Source organism: Pomacea canaliculata, linkage group LG5 (assembly GCF_003073045.1).
Source record: "Pomacea canaliculata isolate SZHN2017 linkage group LG5, ASM307304v1, whole genome shotgun sequence".
Lineage (NCBI taxonomy): Eukaryota > Metazoa > Mollusca > Gastropoda > Architaenioglossa > Ampullariidae > Pomacea > Pomacea canaliculata.
In genome coordinates, this window is record NC_037594.1 from 16,253,665 (window position 1) to 16,280,134 (window position 26,470).

Sequence of the window (26,470 nt, forward strand, 5' to 3'; positions counted from 1 at the left end):
CGAGGAAGTAGACGATGGCGGCTGCAGATGACAAATGACACCAGCGACTCGACATGGCCGCCTGGTTAATGTGCTAGCCGAGTGGTTAACCCTCCTCTGACCTCGCGACCTCAGCAGCCACAGTAATTTCGACTTCACAACAACCCCATTTAACCCCCGTTTCTCGTAGAGGTAACGGAGGTGCCAGAAAAAAAATATTCCAGTAATATTCCGGCAAAAGTTTGTTTTATAGGGGCGTAAGCCATAATTTTAACTTTTAAGAAAATGTAGTTTGAAATAAAATTTATCGATGTTCGCTATAATTACTGTTATCATCATTGCAGTAGCAATACTCGTGTTCATTATGACTAATGTTCTATAGTTTAGGATTTTTAAAAAAAAAACATTCTTAGTACACATATCCATCTGCGCATGTCCACAATCATGACAAATGACCAATCCCCTAAAGAAAATAATTCAAGTCGTGGACATGCATACCTTCTTGCACAAGAACGCACTCATTGAACTATTTATCTTTTTCTCTAATCAGACACGCGCACACACAGTCCACACCCCCACCTACCCACATGTCTTGTCATTATCTATGTTGTGTGTTTTATGCGGCGGGACGAACTATTGTCAGATCTTGTCACCTGCAACACAGCAAAAAAAAAAAAAAAACACACAAAAAAAATCAACCGAAAAGTAACCCCCAACAACAAAAAAAAAAAATGGATTCACTGCTCCACGACCTGCGTGAGTATTTGACTCGTGCCATACTGAGTACACAAGGCAGAGAGCAGGCCGCCTGAATTATCGATCTTTATGGAAATTACCAGCTCAGGCGGCCATGTTGCTGGGAGCGAAGGACAATCACATACCCCGAGCATCAGATGCAAGAAGGACGATGCAAAAATAGGGGCAGACAACTCCAGCATGGAAGCTGTTGGCTCTCATAACGGAAGTTTTATGCTGCAATAACACAGCATCGCATTATCTGCGGCGGACACCTACCCCGGGTTTTTCCACTGTCCAAGGAGTCAGTCCAACTAGGTCTTCTGCTTCTCCCTTCGAGCCTGTCTTCAGAGATGTAGCTTCTGAGGTAATCATTTCAGGGAAATGGGGATTGAGGTTTGAGGGAGAAACATTTTGGAGTCGTGGTTATGGGCCAGAGAAACATCTATTCGCGAGAATTAGTTGTAAAACTATCAAACCTTCTGTAGGCAGAGCTGTGGACCATCATATTTTCTGCAGGCAGAGCTGTGGACTATCAGACCTTCTGTCTGACCTTACTCAAGACGAAGACCTAGATGATCGTCCGGTCTCCGGGGTCTGATCAAGGACTATATGGACCTCTCAAACATATCAAAGAAGTTTGCAGTCTCATCTGAATATTTTGTTCAGAGTGGCACCCACCTGATTCCAAAATGTGCCGAACTGAGGCAAACGCAACAGGGAAGGTAAGAATAGAAATATGTTTGAGAGTGTCACACATGCACAAGAGTATTCCGTAGGTAGAGAACATCAAGCTAAATCAAGACATAACTTAAAAATTAATAAAATAAAGAAAAGACAAGTTTTCTCTTGACCATCAGCTAGTGTCATGGATCATTCACTTTCTGGTTGACAGGTATCAAACGAGTATTTGTCAATGGTCCGTTTTCTGACTCCAGCACAAAGCGCACCGGCTCACGTCAAGGCTGTGTTTTATCCCCGCTTCTGTTTATTCTTTATACTAACATGTGTCGCAGTAACCACGAGGGTCAACATCTTGTCATTATTCTCTGATGACACTGCACTGCTCGCTCTTCTAAGTTGGCCAGTAGATACAAATGACCAAAGACACTGTCCTTGATTTCTGTCGGAATGGTCCACCAAGTCCCGTAAGTGTCATCCACGACAAGGAGGTGGAAATCGTCCATATTTTTAAATACCTGGGGACCACTTTTTTCTAGGATCCCAACTCTCAAATTATCGTGAAGAAGGCTCAACAGAGCCTCTTCCTTCCATGGAAGCAGAATTTTTGTCTCCCAACGATTTCTTCAGATCTTTTATAGATCGCACACAGAAAGCTTGTTGCCCTTTTTTTTTATCTGTTTTTACAACCGTTTACTGGCGAAGGACAAGAACAGCTTAGATCATGTTGTTTCCACCTGCTCCAAAGTCATTGGGACAACCTAGAGTGCTCTTCAGACCCTGTATAACAGAATGACATGTCTGAAAGTGTCTGAAATCCTTCGTAATGACAGGCATGTCCTGTAGAGAGTTTATCTCCAACTACTATCCACCGCCCACTGTGTGTACCTGCCTGCAGGACCAGCAGACTGAGTCTTTCGTGGTTTTGGCCGTGCGACTTGTGTTCATGTGTGAGAATGAACGCAGATGTCTGACCATGAATGTAAGAGTCTGTTTGGTATTATCTATAGGTTGTGGTATTGTTTTGTGCTTTCATATAAAGCTGCTCCAAGCTGCTCTCTGGGATAAACAGTCTTATTACATAATGTTTCAAAATGAATTTACACATTTTTAAGCTATGAGCTCTTGATGTTTTGGTGTCGGGTGTTTTTTTTTTTGCATCTCTGCTGGTAATGCAATTCAAACTGCGTGCATAAATAAATCAAAATTTTAAAAATGTTCAACTTCCGTTCTGTGGAAGATTTGCTTTAATATTTGCCGAGAATGAAGCGATCCTTTGTCAAAATGGATAACTGGAGACACAAACTGTGAAAAAAATATATTAACTTGCTCGACAAAATTTGAAATACTTGGTAACAGTCTTTTAGGAAATAGTACTTCCCAGTAATTCATTAAATGTTGCTGTGTTGAAATGATGTCTTTCCCCTAAACCTTCAGTAATATCACAACACAATTGTGTTCACTACAGAAAATGTATTTTGCATCAACGACTAGCCGTATAACCATCAGTATTATTCCGACATTGACTTACGATACATGAAGATGCTGTCTTGTACCTGGCTCAACACAGACATTAAAAGATAAGCACCGCAGGAACCCATATAAACCTCAGGGCTTACATCGAGATGAACATCTTAGAAGTGCAAGGCGGCATGGCTGAACAGTTATTACAGGCTAGAACAGGATCTTTGTCTACCTGTCCACGGTTGGCAAACAAAGGTAGTCAGGTGTAGCCTGTAGGAAAGTGGGAGAAGACAAGTGTGTATGTATGCGTGTGTGAGGGAGAGTGAGTTGTGTGTTTGTGTGTTTGTATGTACGCACGAGCGTACACGTGTGTTGTTACAGTGTGTATGTGTGTTCGTGTAGTCAGTCATCTGCATCTATGGACTGACACTAACATCCAACAGTGAGCTGCTGAATAAATCACCATCCGAATCGAGTCGCCATCACCGCCACAGTCCGCGAGTCCGGAGGGCTGGGTGCGCTGGTAGTCAGGGGTAGGGGGTGGGGATGAGGTGGGGTGGGGAGGTTGTCATCGGCACACGACTAACGGTGACAAGAACTGGCGCTGCGTGCGAGCTTAGTAGCATCAGCGTCCACCGGGCATCAGGCAGACGGCACAAAGGTCAGATTCCTTCAGTCGCCCTCCTCCACGATTCAATGCCAAGGGGCGAGAGGCCTTCATAAATTTTCGTTCGGTGTGGACAAATGTAAGGCTGTTGGTAATGCACTTGGGGATATTTATAGCCACACCAAACGGACAGCACTGGCAGCTACGCTGGAATGGTTAGTACCGATGCCAGAGGCTGATTTTTTTATATTAGACCTTTATTTACGACTGATTTCTCCATGAACGAGGATGAAACGAAGAAAAGGGAGGAGTGCAGGGGTACTTGCTCGCTACTCTCAAAGCCACCAGGCGTTAAGGACTCACCGGATGCATGTATTATTCTGATCGCTGCAATAAATAAATGATCACCCTGACGGTTCCATCACGTCCTGTAGGTCAGGATTTGCGTCTGAAGAATCGAGCCGAGCTTTAATCACCAGGGACTGGAGTCACTAAGCAGAGATAAGGTTACCTCTGGGGTACATAGGGGCCGGAATTGTTGCAGGATCCTGTAATAAGAGGCAGACGCACACCCATCGAGGTGGAATGATAATCTAGGTCTTGGTACGGTCCACAGTCCTGGCTCCAGACGGCTTGCGAGGGTCTTAGGTATCGAGCAGTGGTAGAAGGAAACCCTCGGGTATGGAAGTAGCTCTGATCCCATGTCCATGGTTTCAGCAGGTCTTCCCAGTGGGGACGATCGTTCTCAACTGTTCTTTTGAGAGTAAGGAACGACAATCACAGACGTTTGAGAGTAAGGAACGACAATCACCGAACACTACAGACAAAATGGACTGCTGCATCCAACAAACTCAAGACAATCGAACGGAATGTAACTCCTCATTATGCTGTGTACAATAAACGTAAAACACATTCATTAAACATTGACATAAATATATCTGTGTGTTGTATATGTACACCTACACATTACATCTCACATTTCAGTAGGTTACAGATAAATAAGGCCCGTGTTCCTGTGATGCAGAAATCTGTTTAAAGACCTTATTAATGCGCCATTGAAATCATGCGAAACAATCGTGAAGACGTCACGTGACCTGTTGACCTCATCATCTTGAAGCATTGTTCCTGACAAGGAAACTTTAATTAAGAAGAAAGATGGCTATGGAGAATGACTCTTGTCAATAATATAATAGTGTCATTAGGCAGCATGCTTCTCTCTCCTTCCTTCGTCTTAAAACAGCTTCCTTTCACATGATACACTCTTCCCATCCATCCATACACCCTTATACAGTCAGAGAGAGAGAGTGGGGGCAGAGAGAAAGAGAGAGGCCGGGAGAAAAAGAAAGATAAATACCAAAGAGTTTTCAGCTAGCAGCTTCATTTGAAGGATGCAAGCTAATTTGTGTCCCATAAAAATGAAATGAAAGGAGAGGAAACGATGCACGAAGGACGACCGCAGACATCTTCTCCCTCAGGCTGTTGGATAGAAATGAGCAACCCCGAATAGCAGCCCCCCCCCGCCCCCACTACCTTAATAAAAAGGAAGATCAGAAAAAATGAAACTCGAGTGCTAGCTTTACTGTAACAGGTGTGCTAACATACCTGACACGGGTTATGGTAGCATAAATGAAACTAAAGATCTGAGGACGGCAACAAGAAAATGTCGCACTTGACTAAATGGTGGCAGTGACCGAATGTTTCAAGTGCACCGCACTTGCGCTTGCACGAAGACAAGCACACACACACACATATACACACACAAATACACACACACACACACACACACACACAAATATACACACTCACGCACGTACCTTCAGCAGTGAAAACCAGGAAACAAGAAAACTACTCAAGACTTTTTAAAGAAATGAAATTTTTCAAAAGCAGTAGGAGAGTAGGTAAAGCCTCCAGGGAGGAGACATCAGTAAAGCTGTGTTTCCACATCACCAGGCTATTTATAGCACTCACGTCACAGCTTCCAGACACTACAGCTGGACACGTGACGCTCAGCCAGTAGAGTTACTATGGAGACCACAACACACCTATTTCACTGTTCATTTTAATCGCACGGTTCCATGTGGTGACAGTCAACATCCTTCAAACATCAAGTAGGATGACGGTTTAACAGGCGCGGAGGGACAGGTTTGTGGTGGCGGTGGTGCTGATAATGGTGGCTGACAAAGGTGATACAAGCTTCATTCACTCCACAACGGCTATCGTGTTTTGGATAGCTTATTTTTGGATTTGAGTTATTACACTTCAGCATCCCTAATGAGGGAGACACCAGAATTAGAAGAGAGATTACGATTTCTATTCCTCCTTAATAATTTCCATTATAATTAAAAGAAAGCTCCTTCGAACTCAGGTGATCGACTTCTTGCTTCATCGACACGCAAAGTTTACCTTTGATACCAGTCGACCTGGTGAGACTTATAGAACACAGGTGATACTTTCAAAGAATCAAAGTAGTAAACACAAGCTTTTAAAGCTACATTTGCTTACAACGCGCAAAGTACAAAATAAAATTCAATTCTCCATTGTAACTGATCGCTTCTCTAAAATAATTTCTGTAGTTCCACACAGTTTCTACAAAATATTTTACTTCCGATGTAACTTTTCTACCCTCAGTTTTATCTGTTTCACTTAGTACATTGAAGATAAGGGTGAAAGCCTTCATTATCAAGAACATTCAAACCGTTATAAACAACACAAAGCATGGATGCTGATGTGGGAGAGACATCGTTCTTTAAGTGCCTTCCATTATTTTTAATGGCGAGTCTGTATCTCTGTATGTCTTGGAATCCTTCTAAAGGAATCCCGCATTAAACAACCTTCCATCGCAAGAGACTGTCAAGATCGGCGGTGTGATTATGTTTGTCACTTCTCAAGATGAATTTCGATTTTGCACGTGCTGTTTGTCAACATCAATAATTCGCGTGCGCTACAGCACTCGTCAACGGTACCCGGGGTCATCCAGAATTCATGATGGTCATGTATGGTGGAAGAAGGCTGTCCAGTTCTCTTTTATCTTATGTCTCTGTCTATTTATCTGAGTCTTTCTATTTAAAGTATTCCTAATTAATTACAATTTATAAGTGATAAATAATTGAAATATATCTGTTGGTCATGTTTGGTTTTGTTTTTCATATCTGGCTATAAACTTTTAGAAATTTAGAAATTACGCACCTGAAGGTGTGATAAACCTTTATGTCAATATGTCAAAGAAAAGGAAAAAACACCTCATATTGTTCTGTCCACATCGAGAAGACGATTTACTGTCTGTAAATACTGTGTTGTCATAAGGGCTTTTCATCTTGCTTTGTTGTTGTCATCTAGGATTTCATCGTTTGTCCTTCTGTCTGTGTCTGTGTCTCTGTGTTTGTCCCTTCCTTGTGCGTTTTCCATCCTAATTTTCTTTCTTACAAAAACTAAATATTTGTAAGCAGTCTCATAATCTTAAGGAGTACAACACAACAAACACTTGTAGGTGTTGTTGCTGGTTCATTGACTCGAGTCAGAAAGTCTCAACTAGCGGAAACCTTTTTTTTTTCGGTAACAGGGGAAAAATGCTGGCTAAGATGGCAAAGTTTGCTAGAGGATGGAGTGGGTGGGAGAAAGGTTCAAGTATCAAGCTGTCACGAAGCTTTGCCATCAATCAACTTTTCAAACCACTGCCTGTCACAACCCGACCGACAGATGAAGCTACCCACACCTTCTGCTTCCCTCAACCACGAGCATCTCTTGTCGAGCTCCAGAACAACAGAATCAGCAGTCAACATTCAAGAAAAAAGAAGTCATATATAAATAGACAATTTTTTGATAGCTGTGTCGCTCAGCTCAAGGTTTCTGCCCTTTCAAACACTTTATTTTACTACAGACTTGGCCATGTACAGCTTCACAGAGCATGACAAGCGACAAAGGTCAAGAAGTCAACAACTCTCGTCTCTCTTGTCACGGGTTTGAAATGTCAGCGGGCAGACACGTTTACTTACTCTTCTAGACATGTATAAGCAGCTGCTTAGAAGCCTGAAAGGATGGAATGATGACAATATGAAGTAAGCTCAAAGACTGCTTCCTGCAGGGCTGATCATCTAGTGACAGATGACTTGGCCTGAAGCCCAGTAATTCTACTCACCTGACACTTCTTTCCTGTTGACGAGGGACGACAAGGGCAAACTTTTCCAAAAAAAAATCTGTAACACTTAACGTTTATCCAGTGAGAGAAAACTGTCTATATTAGTCTACTTTATTGGACTGCCTACTTTATTCTGTCAAATATTTCAAACAATTATTTATTGAAATAGATGTCAAGAGTATACCTTTATTCAAATATGTAGCTAAGGGATATTTTTGAATGAATGGGAAAAACTTTCAGTCATTCATTCCTACTTTGGTACTACTTGGAGGATGGTCAAGATAGTAGCGGGGAGATGAGTGTCTGAGAATACTTGTCATCTAGGCTGGAGTGATGTTAGCAGCTTCTGCAGGGAACGAACGACCAGAGGAAGAACTGTATTTTGTCGACTCTGGTAACTAGAAACAACTCGATCCAACAACACAAGAAGTGGAGTGTAATAATATATTATAGCTATTAATGTAAACAAATGGATCAGCAGATGGAATGTCAAATAAAGTCTGCACTATTGTTGATAATGAAATGGGTTACAGCTCGAGAAACTAAGTCACTATTTCGTATTTTTTCTCTCAGTGAGTAAGAAGCAAGCACTTTGGTCCAGGCCTAGATACCATGAAAACAAAGAAGATAGGAGCACACGTGTAAGCAAGCTCTTGATAATAAAGATATATGTATATATCGCCTCTTTTATCATTTCTCGTAGCAGAAGTAGAAATGTTTAGTCTGTTTTTGAAGAAAGTAAACTCCACCAGAACGTGGTCAGCTCTCATCGCTTGTTTCTTCATCAAGATAGGTAGCAGCGCGATAAGATGTACGATAACATTTGATGATAACGGAAAATTAACGAGATTGTTTTCCCCTGCTTCATACACACGACAATAAATCCACAGCTATTTGATGGCTAACTACAATAATTGTAAGGATGGTTCGAGTCCGGTCAGCGGACAGCTATTTTTTTTCCCTCTTCTCTTCGACACGCGTCCTCCTAAACAAGAGAGCCAAGTGCCACCCCGCCCTCTCCCTCCCCCTTGTACTCACCGACCTTATCTCCTATGTACCAGAGACTTCCAGCGCCAATGGAGCGTGTCGGAGTCGGGCTGTGACCAGACTAATAATTCGGTTCATCTATTCATCAACCATCAGCTCGACATCCGTTTACGTGCACTTAGTAAAAGTCGGAAGGACTTCACCCATTGGATGAGATTTATCACACTCATTTTCTCCATGCCATTGGCATGTAATCTCTGCTTCCGTCCTTCACCTGCGGGCAAGATCCGGGTCCTCACGGTTACTTTCAATGGAGTGGGCTTCATTCATTATACAACAATGTACTTGTTGTCGAAAAAACGTTCAGAGGTTAACAAAAAAATAATAATAATAATAAAATAAAAAAATAAAATAAATAAATAAATAAATAAAAATGAAGAGATGTGTCGAGGAACTAGTTTGCTGTGCTTTCTGTGTTCAGGTAAACAAGCATAACACACACATGAGATAGCCGGTCTATACAAACACAAATAAAACCTCAGTCGAGAAGCTACACCATTTGCAAGTTCCCAGTTCACAAGGATCATCAGTCTGATGTGAATAGTTAAGAAAATATGTCTCAGAGAAACCAGTGCATTCTATCTACAGCATCCTAAGCTTCTCAGCTTATCATCAGCCCTTATAAAATTAACATTTTTCGGGGAAACATCATGTTTACTCCTGTAATAAGCCACAAATTTCGTTATCTGGAGATCAGCTCCTTGACTCCAAAGAATATAATGCCTTGTTCTGGTTTTTATTTTAAAAAGTAGAAAAATGTTGGTAGGTGTATTTCAAATGGATTTTTAAATGAAATGTTACAGAATTTAGGAAAACATTTATTTTCTTAGTTCTGCCTGGACTTCAAGATGACAAGATTATCAGCAGTTTGCTGTCGCCCGCCTACGATCATGCCTTGAAGTAGAAGTTTTATCTCCACACTTGCCGATGGCGATACATGACGCACGTGCATGCCTGCCAATGTAAACAATGACAACAGATGTTTACAGATGTGAAAGGCAAGCTCCTGTAGGCACCCCTAGCGGAAGTGAAGCCCTTGTTCGTGTCAGTAAAAGTGTAGGGTCCTGGACAGGGTGGCCCAGTGTTCTCAGGGTTAGACTGTGGAACTTGGGACCACTGGTTCGAAGCCTGATCGGACATTTTGCCAGAAAACTCTTCCCCACCCGTGGAATTCCACACACGCTTGAAATTAGTGACAGTGTAAATTATCTTCTCACTAAAATTAGCAAAAACATAGAATTTGTAAAATATAAGTTTATAATTAGAAAGTCCCAAGAGGAGATTGAGTATAGTAACAAAAACTTTTTTCGTAATGCACAGTTGTCTTTATGTGGGGAACAGTAAAGATACAAAATAATAAACTCGTAATGGAGGGGTTCATGGCATTCTACAAAGTCTCTTCACACGTGCTACACACAGAGATATGCACGCACACGCACAAATAAACTTATTCTTCCAAACCATTTTTACAAGATAAAGCTCTCTTTGTCCATCCTTTGGAAATCCTGAAAGGATAATGTTGAATATTTTTAGGTCTGGACTGTATGTACACTGAGGTACACGGCAATGTCGACGACCAGATTTTGTAAGAACCGAAAAGATCGATGACCGTTACACGCATCAACAGCTGATGTCAAAAGGTCACATGCATGCATTAACTCGCCGACCTCGTCCACACAGGCCGCGGGCATCCGACGTGAAGACTACGTGTTGTCCCGTCATGTCTTCGTGTGTGTGATGTCTATCCTGTAACGGACATTCCCTGCCTGAACCTCAAAATTTATATTATTATTATTATTATTATTATTATTATTATTATTATTATTATTATTATTATTATTATTATTATTATTATTATTATTCACTTGATATAAATTAATGTTGCTGTGAAAAGCGCTCCTAGATTGACTGAGTTTGGAATCCGACCTCAGGATGTCTTTGCCAGGCCAGACCAATGATTTCACAGACCGGACGTTCCCCACCCCTGGCATACGGCTTGGTCGTGGACTATGTTTGGTAGGTGTGTATATATGTGTGTGTGTGTTTGCTTCTGCCATATTTATTTTCCATGTTTATTTTATGAGTTCTCTGCGACTTTCTCGTCCAGCTGTCATGTTACTGTCATCTTCCTATCTAAAGCTTATTCTGAGTCAAGGGACTTTTCTTTGAGTGACGTATCGGGAAAAAAGAGAATTCGGTCGTTGAAATGCTGACAAAGGAAAGAAATAGCGACAGATGGGGAATAGGGAACAGAAGTCTCCAGGTATGATCCGCTTATCTACGGCGGCGCCCTCCCGGGGGTCCCTTCTACCTCGTGTATAATATATCGGTGTGGGCAACAGTAGCTTTTTCAGGAAGAACAATTTTTTTGTCCCTGAGGGAACATATTTTCATTTCCAACTGACGTCTCAATCTTCCCAAAATAACACACCCTGCTCAGATGCTGGGTAAGAGACATTTTGTTGAAGAGCTGGCAGACTTGTAACAGGCAGGGAAGCGGAGCATCACAAACAACTCAGTGGATCCTCACTCCGGCGCCGTTAACCTGTCAAGACGACTGCCTCCTGCAACAACGTGTGTTGCTCTGTGAGAGCCCTCGGTGTGCACGAGGGTGTGCTGACGTGTTTGTAGTGTTAGTTTTGCTGTGACTGATCTTTCCGTTCAGCGGCGTTTGTTTTGTTGTTATGGAAGTTTGTGTGCGAGAAGCGGTCTCCGTCTCTCTGTTGATCATTTTTTTTTTTCAGGTCAAACCTTGAACACAACTTCCAAGCATCAGTCGAGACAGAAAGGGAAATGGTGATTTATGGGGCGGTTAAAAGCGAGGTGGCTAGCCGCCTCTCACCACGACATTAATGTTCAGGTGTCCGTGGGTTCAAATCTCGGTTCCGACATACCTCTGTCTGGATGACCATCGCTGGTTCCTTTCATGAAGAAAAATGCAGTGATGTCAGATGTCTGTCGAATAGACTGTCTCTTATAGACATGACCTTTGAGTTTCATGGTCTGGGCTCTGTAAAACCCTCCTCTTGCTAAGTCGGCAATTTATCTCAGCAAGACCTGTGCGAGTTCGGACGCCAATGGTGATGAAGAAATGGATTTTCTAGTAATCTTGAAAACTCAAGAAGATAGCCAACATGACCAATGATGACCTCAAACAGTGCACTAGCACCCGCGGGTCATGACCTCTAACAGTGCACTAGCACCTGCCAGCAATGACCTCCAGCATGAAGTACTTGCGCAACGACGCCCAAACAACAGGAAACAAGTGCGGATGACAAATTTTGTCCATTGATCATGACTTTTGTCTAAACATCTTTCGGCGCAAATGCCATGTTGCCTGGGGATTGTTACAAGACTTCAGCACAACAGACCTACGACAGAAGCACAGGCTGTCTTCGATGAGGCAGACTCCTGGCTTCCTGTGTGTTCTAAAAGTTTTAACTGCCTGCCACTCACAATGGAGGACCCTAAGTTTACTTCACGTCTGGCGACACAGGACACGACTCAGCCAGGTTTTGCACCAATCACAAAAGAGACGAATATACAGATTACAGAAATGGCTTCTCGACTTAATGTTCAAGAGAGAAGGTTCGTGATGTGTTGGGGGGGTCATGAGATTGTACTCAGCCCCACGCTGTTGCGCCAGATGCATCTTGTCCGTTGATGTGCGCAGTGCTCAACGCTTACGTCATCGGCCCTCAACAGCGCGTGGCCACGCTGGAGTCTCGCGTGCACGGTGTTCTCGCCACGTCGGCTACTAATTAAAAATAGCTGCACTTAACACCTGAGCCTATGGCTTGCTGCGTCACGGCTTGTTCGGATTTAGCGGACATTGGAAAAACAATTTTCGAGGAGCTGTAGACTGAATGTCATTAAACAGAGGATGGAGACTTCGTGGCTAAAAAAAAGTCCTCAAACAAACAAAACAAACAACAACAACATAAAAAATAAATACCGAGTGAATGAAGACTACTCCCATCCGCCCACTCTCCCTCCTCAACTAAAGGTATAAATGTGCGAGCCCAACTTCCAGATGAGGACCTGGCTGCCCTGTGAAGGAAACCAGACAGCTTGGCACTGCGTGCGCTTGTACTTAGAGCCTCGGTGTTTTATTAAAGGGGGAGGCGGGTTGAAAGGTTGAAACGCTCATTTGGTGATTAAGGGTTAGTACCACACCAGTACCCAGCTAAGAGCAACATCTGGACTCGTAATAAACTGTGATCAAAGGAGGACCGACAGCTGCAAGCAGCAAAATTTTAAAGAAAACTTTGGTCTGTGCGCACGAAATATTGCATATTTCATTATTATAATTGTTAGTGAATGTGTGTTAGTAATCGTGTAATAGTGTATGTGTGTGTGTGCATGTGTGTCTTCAGAGACTGGCTTATTTGATGGGATACTGTTTCTACCTAATGGCGATTTAGAATTCTAGGACAAGAGCAGGTAAAGAGGTGTGGGGCTGGAATTAATTGGTAAGCAAACCGGAACAGACCCCTTCAAAGTATACCACGTGAACTGGAATCACCCCTAAATACACGTGCCTGTACCCAGAGGCGATATCTCACCTGAGAACCCACGACTCACAGTACGAACTTTGTTTCATAACAGTACAAACTGTCATACAACAGTACGAAATCTCTTACATAGCAGTAGAAACTCTGTTACAAACTTCATGGAACCACGTGTCACTGGCAGTCTAGTGGAGCAGCTGTTTGTCATTAGTCAACATCAAAATAATGTCCTAGGTTCACATCTCGTCATGGAAAGGCTTTTGCACCTGCATATGGCACATTTTTAATAGTCAACTGCCTAATTTCTTGGGTCAGCAAAAACCACCATCGAAAAAAAAAAATATCCATGTGTCAGGATCCTATTACCAAGATCAGCAAGATACACCTAAAGTCCTCAGCTCACCCACCACTGGATCACGTGTTATCACCATGTCCAGGCTGTGCCTGTAATCACAATGGCGATGCAGAACGAATTACACTCCACGTGTGGTAGCATTTAATTAAAAACCTTAAAACGAACACTAAAATATTTTTACTTTCAAGGCACTTGTCATTCCAACATGGTGACCTTCCTGTTCCAGAAAACACGATGGTTGCGGTTGATAAACTAAAACATCTCGTCTTCCTTTGAGTTCGTCTTTTCACTTTTCAGTAGCCATCATCTCTTTAGTCATCGATGCCCTCATCTCCCAGGCAGTCGCTTGAGAATGGAACTAACAGAGTGGAGAATAGAATGTTAACAACTTTGACTTTCAGCTCCGGAACTCCCACGTGACCAGGTTGTGATAAAGCCTAAACATATTGAAAAAAAAAACCAACCTTCTAATACGCAGCTACGTGAAGCTAGGTCTTTACATCCGGGCAAATGCGCCGTGAGCAGGCAATCAATTGGCGAGCGTGGAACGGACAGCGTTAAAGGTCTAACAGGCTGCCACTATTTTTTTTTCTAATGATAGTGTAAACCTGCAAGATACTATTTCCTAAAATCTGCCTGCAAAAAATTGGCACCCCAGTGGTCCTTTAAACCTGCTGGCTGGTCCTCGCTGCCAAACCACACAGGATACCAAACACACGCGCGCGTGCCGAACACATAAACAAAGCCATACACGTGCACGTAGCCCCAGAGACCAACAGATACAAACAGACGGCGAACATTCTCGAATGCAAGTGAGCAGAAAGCCATAGAGAGAGAGTCAAGCCTCAGTCGACACACAAAACCGTGGATTCCCGGCGCAGCTGGAACGAGGCGCGCGCCATGGTGCTTGTCTCTGGAACTCCCTCCACATGTTCCTCGCCATTATAGCCATGTTGCCACAGCCTCACCCTCCAACCCTCCACTCCGCTCTGCACTCTGGGGTCGAGGAAGAAAGGAGGGATGGGAGGGAGGGGATCCTGGGCCTGTCAGTTGTCAGTCCTTTCACAGGTTTTCACAGAACTGTCGCTGCCTGCTTTGGTGCCAGTGTCAAGAGGTTGTTGTTAATCCTTACCGACACAACATCAGCACGAAACTTAAAAACAACAATGAAAAGATTAAATAGAAAGTAACTTAAAAAAAACCACAAAAAAAAAAAAAAAAAAAAACATAGCTAGTCTGTAATCAAGCAAGGCCGAGTGTATTTTCAAAGAATTCGTATTGAGATTAAATTACATTCTCATGTATAATGTATCTCTTATAACGGGAGACAACTTTCAATAAATTTTTTCAATTCCTTCCTTTCTTTCAAACAAAGCGTACAAAAGTCTCAGAATTATTGGAGTCGAGAAGATTTTTCCGTTCTGTTGGAAGTCGAAGGGTTAACTTACTCTCCTTTTTGAAAGGACAGCAAACTGACGAAAGCTAAACACAAACAAACATTACCTCCTCCTCTTCTCACTGACAAACACATAGGTAAACACATCGCAGGTAAACATGATTTTGATGCTACAAATATTCGCCGTAAAAATATTTCTTACACCACATACACAATATTTCAGGAAGGATTTTGAGCGCTGTGTGGGTTCAGTGGAGAGAAGTAACCACAAGTATCAAAACTACACATATAAATCAGGCTGTATGTAAGTAAACATAATGATTCCCTACATAGTACAGCCATAAGATGAAAACCACAACGACTAGGTGCTAGTGGTCCACTCCTTCATGCCGTCGTCTTGGCTGAAACTATTAAAACAAAGAAAGCATCGAATGTCGACTCTTGTCGGAAGCAACCAATATTAATTGCAGCTAAGGCAAAAATAAGTTCATAACTTGGAAAACAGTTTTCTGCTAAGGTTTACGTTTGGTGCGCGTGTGTGTGTAAGTCTGTGTGTTTGTGTGTTTGTGTGTGCGCGTGTGTGTACTCTGCACAACTTCAAGACCCCCGCTAGTTTTTGAATTACAAAACTCTGACATGATTAGAAAGAGTTTTGCCAGAAGAAAGTGTTTCTAGCCCTCGGTATTCTAATTATCCAGATAATGGCTAAGCCCGGGATTATTTGTGAGTGGTGACCTCTAGTAGTCTCATGCTGTCTGCCAGGCCAGCTGTTGTCTTGGTGTACCACACACATATCGGACTCGAACAGTGAGAAAATAAGCCGCCATCCTCTTCCTGCTGTTGTGTGAGCGTGACTGATGAATACTGTACATCTTGACATGGAGGACAGGGTATTGAACGCTCGTGCAACCATATCCCTACACGTGATCTATAAGCAGCTAATATCCATCAGTACCTGCGTTTGTGTGTGTGTGTGTGTGCGCGCGCGTTATTAAATCAGTGTTTACCACCAATCAAATGTTAGTGATGCTCAGACCTCCAGTTAAAATTTCTGAGGGTTAGACCTTCAGTTAAAACTGTTTTAGGTCTTTAGACCACTCATTGCCACGTGAACATATTTTGAGTTTGATCAACCACTTTATCTGTGTCATTACTTTAATCATAAACTCGTGTCACTAACATTTCATAACTAGTAGTGAGATGAACTATCAGCCACCATGTTGGAGGTTTAGTTTGTAAAAAAAATTCCAACGCAATGTGACCTCTGACCCAGACTGACGTTTTCAGACCCTCGAGGTAAAGTCGTTTACATTCAGATACCATCTTTGTAAATTTTCTTGGAACTGTCTTCCGCAACCTTTCACGTGATTTAGACACGTTTCTTCGCGATAGGAAACCTTTAGGTGGATGAAGGAGCGAGCGCGTGACTGGGTGAGTCAGTCACCCCGCGCCACCCTGCCAACTAGTAATACGAAAATAAGGTCATGGCTGGGCCTCCGGGAGTTTTATGTTTAGTGCTCTTTAACCTTTGAAAGGTTTGGCTAGAAGAGTAATTACAAGAACCATGATGGGTCTGTCAATAAGTACGGAAATTAATCGTATCTTTTATGCGGCGTGCTTTGTGCACGCGACAAGCGCCATTGATCGAAGATCCGATTCTCAGGTGTTTAGACACAATTCATCATCCTTTCATGTTTTGACATAATTGCCATGACGCAATCTAGCGCCGTCTCCGATGACGTGTCCAGGTAATAATGTCACGACACCTAACGGTCACTAACAGACCAAAGCCTCCAAGGACACGCTTGGGCCCACACACACACACAATGGATGTCAGACAAAATGTCGACTTCAGCAAGTTGGAGGATCCAAAGATGGTGGCGGCGATGGACTCTATTGTATTTTTCGTGTTTTGTAGAGATAATGGAGGGTGTGGGTTGTCTACAAACACGACAGGTCCTAGTCTGTCCCGACATATGAAAGCATCACACGCGACATGGGGGCTGGGGGTAGGAGGACAGTAAGGGAGGGGAGCTGGTTGGGCGACGGTGACACTGGTAGCGCACGACAGAAGGAAATAGAGCCAACAGGCTGCACAGTCTCCTAGGTGCTGACTGCGGTGATTGAATTCTCATAGTCACGAACCAGTCTTTGCTGATCACAAGGTATGCTTTCTGTCTCTTTTTCCTTTATTTTGGTCCTTTTTGTTCTTTTTTCATTATTAACCACGAGAACTTAAATAAAGCTTGACATCTTCAATGACGTGGCCAAAACACCCTTAGGTGTAAACAAAATAATAATAATAAACAAAAACAAGTTCCGTTTGAACTGAAGATACTTTTAAAAAGGCCGTGGTCGAGGATTCAATAACTGAAGTCCACCAGCCAGAGTTAGCTATCCTTTCATGTCGAACACATTTTTTCCCTCCCTCTTCTTTTGACATCTCCAAGATTCCTTCCTCCTGCCTGCAGCGTGTCACGGCTGCGGTGAGTGTGAATGTGAATGTGCATTAAGTGTCATGAAGTGTAGCTTCTGACGCGTAAAATGGTTTTCTTGAAATTTCCTCCGCTTTAAAAAAAAAGTTTTTTGATGCCGGCGGAAGCAGAGAGCGCACGTGGCTTTCTTGACAGAAGAGCTCTCGCACGTTGGGGTACATGTGACTTGTCTCGAGTGTGGCGGTGTCAAGGCTGAAAGGTCAAGGACCTACACATCCCGCCAGCATGCGTCAGATGAACGTGAGAGTGGCATGACCTTGCTGGTTCCTGTCATACAAACATGTTTTTCTTCTGGTAAGTCTAAAGAAATCTTTCTAGAACAAAACAGATAGATGACAGAGACAATGCCGTTGACAAGTGCGGACAAAATGACCCTACAAGGACAACCTTGTAAACTTTGAGAATCAGATTAATGGATTTATCTAAGACACTCAATATTGGTGCATTATCATCCTCCTCCACGGTATGACCCTTACAACGAACCTGTAAGGAGTCACGAGCAAGAATTGCTTAAAAAACCCGTTATACCTCTTCCTAAAAAATAATATCAATAATAATCACAGCAAGGACATGTTTTACAACTAAAACACCATCACTCTACAGCGCCTCGCCCAGATTAATCGTTACCCTCCACCAGTGACTTTTATCCGCAAATCATTACCTGGCTGTAAAGGCACTACATGTGCAGCATCGCTAGTAAGACGCCATCTTGCCGGTTGTGGTGGCCTCTGGTGGAAATGGCAAACGGCGCCACATCCCGGCCTACGCGATACCGGCATTCGGAGGAAGACCGAGGACTCGCCCTCAAACACAGACACGACCCCCATCTCCTGTTGGCAGACCTGCCCACAGACTTTGGCCCTCCACCGTGATGTGCATTGGCCTGGACCACCACTGCAGCAACAGAAACCAAGATTTGGTTTGTTTGTTGTTTTTTGTTGTTGTTCTTTGTTCCACACAGTAGAGTGATCATAACTGTTGAGAAGCTAAGCCGGAAGAAGGACAGGACCTTTAATTACGGCTGACATGGTTGAAGACAGAAGACATCAGAAGGACAGGATCTTACAAAAAATACAAATGTACTTCAGACAATGCTGTCACATGGACAGTGTTGGTAATCATGACAAGTACAGAGTGTACAATAAGAGTAAAAGTACTAAAACATCAGGCTCGTGATTGTCTCCTTACAGATGAGTCGACTTTGAAAAGGTGTAAAGAAGACAGCAAGAACACAAATCGACGACAAGACGACTTTGAAAGATTCGTTGCTCAAAATTACTGCAAAGAAAGTAAGGCAGGTTTAAGTCAAGACGAGGGTTACCAAGCAAGAAACTGGATTTCATCGAAAAACTGATCTGGATGAGCAAGGTGAATGTCACTGAAAGTAACAGTTGAAAGGTCGGTTATGCTCTGATAAATACAAAATCATTCCGTGTTGACGAAAGAAATTGTTGCAAAACTATTTTACAGCGGATAGATATAGCAATTTTAATCACTGATTTTTTTTTTGCCCCTACAGTCCTCACATTTATACAGTTACAAAGTAGTCATGATTATAGTTTCATACATTTATATATGATTAATACCTGCCGGTACACGTATGCAAGCAGACAGACACAAAGACAATACTTATCTCAACGTATTCAAACGACATGAATATTTACACCATCAGGTGGTTCTGAGAGTAACGGGTATCTTGTCCAGGTAAAAAAACCAACTCTGTAAGTCTTCAAAGACTTTTAAAAATATTATTAAGAACACACGCAGGCATACTAGCTAATACAGAAAGAAACTTCTAGGTCACATTAGCTGTCTGCTAGTTCCTACTGTTTCTTTGGTGTTGAGACAGTGTTGACCATGTCGGATCTTTTTAACGATGATTACATGGCAAGACGTCGGATACTTGGGGATCTCGCGGTATCACGTAAACATCAATACACTCGTACATTTGCTGGCAGCGAGATCGCTTGAGACGAGGGTTCAATACTACTGGCCTCGTCCTGACATGACGGCAAACAACCCCGACTTCAGCCCCTGTCACAGCGCCGTTTGCACAGACCAGGCTGGTGTCGGGGCCAGATTTCAAAATAAATGTGACAAGAAGTGTATTCGCCTTGCATCCAGGCTTTCTCATCGCCCTCCCTGCACGTGCGCCATCTATAACAGAAAGAGTCTAACCCTCGATGACGTAGGTTTGGTGCAGTCCTCAGCTGGACATCTACACGGCGTGTCCAGGGTGGCGAGGGAGGAAAAGAGTAAAGTCCTGCTTGACGAAACATTGGATTGGACGTAACTGTTTTTCAATGGTCAAGATCGAAAGTTGAGGAAAAGAAATCATTGAAATTCTTTTGGGTTCTGATCATTGGCTCGAAGGTGTGGCTCACGCTACCTACAGCGCCCTCTGTAAATTAAGATAGGAGGAGCGGTGGAACTGAAAAGCGAGTTAAACTTCCAGACGATCGGCGAGAAGACCGATGTCTTGAGCTTGACTGATGAAGAATCCTACGACCATTACATCTACCACCACCACCACATCAACCACGTGACCTAACGCACAGCCGCTGCCCCACGGCCCACTCACTACTGCATGCGTTGTTGTGCTACGTGATGTCGTGCTCTGGGAGACGTGAGGGAGAACAGGGACGGAGGGCGTGGGTTGGGGCCAGGAGAAAGCTGAGGGAGTCGGAAGCCATTGTTGGCGGCTGGCTCCTGCAGACGGACTCCACCAGGTCGTGGCTAGAGCGCGGCCAGGAGGTGGTGGCGACTGGCGGGTGGCAGATGAAAAGAAGAGTCGGAGAGAAAGAAGAAAAGGCAGAAGAGGACAAAGGGGGTAAGAAAAATGTCGGGGGAGATGAAGGGAGGGAAGATCTTGATGGAGTGAACTGAAAGGGCGTGCTGACTTTGCACATTTGTGACAGATGTTACAGATGTTTTACTAGAAAAGAGGATTTCTTCAACTCAATCATACCAACGATGCGTGAAGTACAGGTGTGGAAAACCTCTTGTTGTTGTTATGAGTGATAGAAGCAGAGATTGATATACTTTTTATAGCAACAGTACGGTTAAAACAACCTACCTTCACGGAACTATCCAAAAAAATAATAATAATAAAAAAATCTCTAACATACGAACTTAGACACGAACCTTAGTTTTAACAACTGAAGCATACTCAGGGTTGCTCCCGAAGTATCTTAGTCCAGGGTTAGGAGGGTGGGGAGGGAAAGACACTTAACCGGCGAAAGAAAAGCGAAGTAGAGAAGATCAAAGGTCATGTAGCGGGCATCCCAGCAGCATCCGAACTTCACAGGCTCCAGCAGTCGTGTGTGCAGGCGGCCATAATGAGGTCTTGCCGGATAACCGACCGATAAGGATCACCTACTGGGAGGGGAAGGTGTGTCTTCGACATCGTCCGACACCTGGTCAGGGCGCCTCCAGCACACGAACCGTCGGGTCGGTCGTCTGCGATAACAGCGAGGAGGAGACGTCTGCCTGCATCTGGCCAGACATCTGGCACTGGGAGCGGACAGAGACCAGCCCCTCCCGTCGATGCCAAAGGTCGACTACGGCGATGTGTCCTCTGCTGAAGGAAGAAAAATACAGTTCATGGACGGGGGTTGAAGGAATGTTCTTCACTGTCAGCAGACCCTGAGCTTGTGCTAGAGACTACAACACCGACCATGGATGTTAGAAATGGTTTCAGCAGCACGGGATACATCCTTAGGTTGAAGTTGTAATCTGGATGATACCAGATGTTTTATTTTATAAACGACCAGTGCACACGTACACGCTACCGAACAGATTGTCTGACCGAGGTCTTGACCTACAGTCAAATCATCATAAATATCTACTTCCTACTAACCCTGACACAGTTCCCACACTCTCAGGACAACTTCCTCTTGTGAGTAGCGATTCTATCAACCTTCTAACACAGCATCAGCAGCCAGGCGAGATGACAGTAAGTTCCAGTAGGTTCCTCGTGTTTAAATGACTAAATATCGTGCTTCGGCTGCTAATTAAGATTAATTCATTCCTTCATTTGTTCGTTCATTCGTTTTTACTGGAAGTTGGAGAAACAGTAATGTTGTAATGAATGATGATGGAACTTTTTTCCAGTCTCACGTAATCCAAACGAGTGGCCAACGTAAAGCTGCGCCGAGCGTCACGTAATCACGTGGTCAGACAGGAAACCGTTGTGGACGGGCCGACATCTGTGTCAACAGTCTGCGCGGTGAATTGCGAGCGGCAGGCCGTAGTGTTACAGGCAGCTGACAGACACACAACCATTCACACTGACAACTTCAGCAGCTGTTTATTTGTTTGTTGTTCTAATTGTCCTTCCTTCCTCTCTCTCACTCTCACACATATGATGTACGCCCCACCCACTGCACTGTAATGGAGGAATTCTAGCTTAGCCCAGGTTTGTTCCTCGCACCCGTTCCAAGGCCTCCTTCTTTAAAACCCTAAACATTAAAGACATTTAAATGAGCTTTGGTTTCATTCTCATTCACTGTGAAATCGAACTTTAATTACTGCTGTGGCTTTACTGTCATTAAATTTCGAATGCAGCGCGAGGGGCGCCATCATGTGGTAATCACAGACATGAACTGAGTAACTGAATAAGGTTTAATAAATATCAGCCACTCAAAACAAAAGTGAAAATTAAAACAGTCATCAGGACATTTAATAGTTACTATGGTCACTAAAATGTTTTATTTATTTTTGTAGATTTTAAAGCGACGATGAAACTCTTTTTGGCGAGGGCTGACTACCGTACATTGAGCCCGTACCTTAGTAACAATATATGCATCTCATCACAAATTCAAAAACTTTTAAGCATGATTGAATAATCTTGAATGACTACACCAGGCTTTAACATTACAATAATCAGCTCTTGACATTTAACTGCCTGACTGGTGACGTGACGGATACAACGACTGAAATGAAGCGGCGCCGTGGCGAACGTCACACTAAAAAGGTGTTGTGACAATGGGCTGCGATTTCAGCCTCACGGAAGCAGAAAAAATATCTGATCCATAATCATAAAGAGCGTCACCACTCGTTAATCAATCTTTAAACCTCAGAAAAAGTCCGTTGAAACTTCACGGACCGCTGAGCAAGGATGCTGACGTCGTCAGGAACTAATCAACGACCGAGACTGCTGGCACCCCGGGGCTTACAAAAAAAAAAAGACAGCATTTATAATTAATAATTTATGATGGAAAGATAATGATGACTGAATTAATTAATAATTCGGGAAGAAAGACCATGGAGTCGAGTGGTGTAGGTAAAGGTGGTGTGGTGGTTGTCGTTGAGAGCGGAAGCCAGGTATGGGCGTGCACACCTGGCACAGGTAGAACTAACCTGAGGGTGTGTTACGCTGTTTGGTGGGTAAACACGTGCTGTCACGTGTACAGCTTACTAAACAGCACGCACGCGACGTCACATGTCAATCAAGCACGAGCCAGAGCTGTAAGTACACGCACGCCACAGCCGCACGGACACGCATGCGCACACACATTCTGGCATAGAACAAAAAAAGAATTTTCGTGATCATTAAAAAATCATGAACCGCTTAAGTTTCCCTCCGTGGGGATGGGACTGGCGACGACAGCGCTCATCGATTATCGTGGAATGTTCCAGGTTTGAATTAGTCTTGTTGACAAGCGGCTTCTTTGATGAGTACAGTCGCTGCTGAGCTCAGAGGTTTCATAAAATGTTTTATTAATTATAATTAATGAGCGAAGTTTGTTGGAAGGTGAAGATGACAGTGTCATGGCTGATGTCGGCGAATAATTTACTCCTACACACAGGTACCGACACTCAGGGTAATTACAGAAATTAAAATTAAAATTATTTGTTATTCTTAGTCCAGCGACTGCAAAGGATTAAAGTAGAGTGTGTCTATGTGTATGCGTGTTTGCATGTGCGTGTGGGTGTGTGCACTCGCCACGTGCGTGGTTTAAACAAACAGAGAGTGTACTAAACATTGGATGAAGTTTAAAAATTCACGATGAAAGATTTTTGAGTTTGAAATGTCGACATGAAAGATGAGGTGTGTTGATGTTGATGTGAAGGGGCAGAGAATCCACAATTACTACCTACACACGCGCGCTCTCACACACACATACAAATACATCGTAAATAATAATAAAAAAATGATCTAGGGTGGGGTTTGAGATGGGAAGAACACAAACATCACAGTTTACTTACTCTGGCCATCGAACTTCCGAATGATAGTGTCGATGAAAATGTTCGGCGGAGCCACGTGCCCCCTGCGTACAGGCATTGTCGGGGGCCTCTACACATCCACCGCGCCGCCAGCACAGACACTGCTACGCATGCTCCGTCAACTACGACAACAGCAGCAGCAACAACAACAACAGCAGCGACCACAACGATGCAGTGGGCGCGTGAAGGATGAGGTGAGTACGGTGTTGCAGCTCTTTACTCCAGGGACCGTCGTCGTCAGCGTCGCAGTCGCCGCTCGCAGCTACTACTACTACACCAAGGACGGCACAGCTGCTACCACTCACACCAACTCCACCACCACCAGTACCACCGCCGCCACTTCCGCCACCACCATCATCATCACAGCTGCGACAACCACCGCTGATACCACTACGATTAGCGTTTGCCGGAGATGCTGCAAGACCGATGTCCGTGGAAGCAGAGGAAATCGACGAAATGGAAGCAGACGCGAGTGAAGTCGCTGTTGTCGGGAGGTTAGCGGCCGCTTTAACCTCCGACCATCTCATACCGGCCTGTGGGGTCCTCCTCTGCGATCCTCCAAGCGACCGTCGCCTACATGGCGAACGTCCAGAGCCAGAGCAAACACCTCGCTATCACCTACGCCGTTCGTTCGTGCGACGTCAGATGCGGAGAGACAGAGACTCGGGGTGGGGCAGGCTGGGTGCGGGTGGGTGGGTGGTTGGGTAAGTGGAGTGACCGGATACACGAGGAAAGGTTGCTGGAGAGACTGGAGACTAGGTCATCACGCTTGCACGCACTGCTGATAAGCACAAGTGACGGGGTCACGCGAGGAGCACAGCAAGTCAGTCGCCACCACGTGAAGGCAACAACAGTTGCAGCAGCAACAACACAGCACGGCACGGCACTGCACAGCACTTAATCCTGAGACACACGCCTTTGAGAGAGAGAGAAGCGAGGCCCCTCGCTCCGTCTCGTCTTGGTCCTGCTGCAGTGTGTTCTGCCAGCAGTGGTCGTGCCGCCTACTTCACTGTCATTTCACCAATTAAATAATAATAATAAAAAAATCACACCTAAGAGTTGTTATGCAAGGTGAACAACAACAACAACAACTAGCACGACCCAGCGTGGCCCATCAGTTTTGTTCATTTGCATTTAACACTGGCGACAGCTGGTGGGATGGCATGGCTGACCCAGTAGGTGGTTCCTAACCCCGGTGGGATTTTCAACAGTGAGCCTTCTTGTATCTGGAAACAACATCAACCTGAACATTATAGTTCATATGAGAATATGTGTGTGGGGAGGGGGATGAGAGAAAGTGGAGACACAAAAATGATGATCATATATTCCTTACTAAACGTACAACCGCTACGTGGATCCTGCCATTCGAGGATGTTGAGTTGAGTGGGGAAAGTGCAAAGGTCGAAGGACAGGAAATGATGAAGAAAAACCACACACACACGCACAGACATGCACGTACACACACACACACCACATACACACACATCCACACACACACATTCGCCACACACAGGCTCACCTCTAGGCAGTGCCGGAACAATTGAAAGCCTGCGCTAGGAGCACCGGCAAGCACGGGAGGGCCAGGGTGAGGAAGGCTGTGTTATCGACCATTTTGCCAGTCGCGCGATATCTGAGCCAACTGTCGCTTGCTTTGCCAAGCAAGAGAGAGAAAGAACGAGAGAGAGAGAAGCTAACGTTCAGACCGCAGCACCGCTAGTAAATAGAGAGCTTCCGCGCAGACATCCAGCTCCCGCCGCACGCCTCACGTGCACTGCGGCGCACGCGCCACACGCCGCTGGCATACACACCGACAGCGCTTCGCGATATTCCTCCGCAGCGCCCAAAGACATGTAGTCCCTCCTCCCCCCTCTTTTCCGTCATCAGCTCGATCCAGGCTCAAACGGATGAAGGACGCGATCGCGTCTGTGACACGCTTGCTGTTGGCAGTTGCTCGCATCAACGTAATGACCGCCACCCCGATCGCGCTGGATTTGAATTTATTTTATTTATTAGTATTTTACAGGACTTGTATCTTGCCATTTTCAGACCTCCTCCCATCGACTACCCGATAACGGCAATCCTTGGAAGTGGGGTGGGGCTGTTGGGGAGAGGGGCTGCGCGTCGATCAAGCGCTGGGTGGCAGCAATGCAGCGCCTGCAGTTCTCAAAGATGACGCAATCACCGTCACAACGGCTGCACACCAGACGTTAGGTGTGGTGCGACGAGTGTCAGCGGGCAGGCTCCCCCTGTTGTCAACTTTTCGTTTCTCCCGCGCTTGTAGGCCTTACCTCCCTTGGCTTTCATTGCTGGAATGGTTGACGCCATTGCTCCCCCAGCTGACTGCATTTCTCGGAGCACAGTTTGTATAGAAAATTATGGGAAAATTGTGTGATTTGGTGAGGGGTGGACGGTAGTTCGAGGTCTGAAAAAAAAACTGTCAGTAGTTCGTGAAAAATCCCCGTTGGTCTCACGTTGCATACGAGGTCTTCAAACTGACTTTTAACAGTCTCAGATGACAAGTCGTCTTTTCAGACCAAACTTAGCAAAGCCGACTTGAGGCCGGCAAATTTCAGACTTTTTTTAAAACTTATTTAAAATCTCTCATGCGTCCTGTCGCCCTCGCTGTAGGAATCTGTGATGTCGGAACATCGACCCACGGCACCACCGCGTCCCAACGTCACGTGATGATCTCACGTTCAACTTTAAAATTCTCGTCCGTTTTATTCATGAAGACAAATGAAACTTAATGATGTTCAAGGGAATAATTAATTTAATCAATAAGTATTTTGAAAAGTAATAATAGTAAATGAAGTATATCAGTGTCTATTCTATATTTA

General features: G+C 44.3%; 1 protein-coding gene across 6 annotated transcripts in view; it reads right to left on the reverse strand.

The window, feature by feature from the left end:
- Window positions 1-25,603, reverse strand: part of LOC112565295 (potassium voltage-gated channel subfamily H member 6-like) — a 92,091-nt gene extending 66,488 nt beyond the window's left edge. For 3 of the 6 annotated variants that reach the window (XM_025240674.1, XM_025240675.1, XM_025240673.1), the window contains exons 1-2: window positions 25,153-25,603; window positions 23,616-24,859 (exon numbers count right to left, since the gene is read on the reverse strand). In XM_025240674.1, coding sequence (XP_025096459.1) covers window positions 23,616-23,691 — 76 coding nt within the window. In that variant the 5' untranslated portion in view covers window positions 23,692-24,859; window positions 25,153-25,603. The remainder of the gene's footprint in view (window positions 1-23,615; window positions 24,860-25,152) is intronic. The other 3 variants (XM_025240678.1, XM_025240677.1, XM_025240676.1) reach the window with 1 other exon arrangement.
- Window positions 25,604-26,470: the final 867 nt, after the last annotated feature.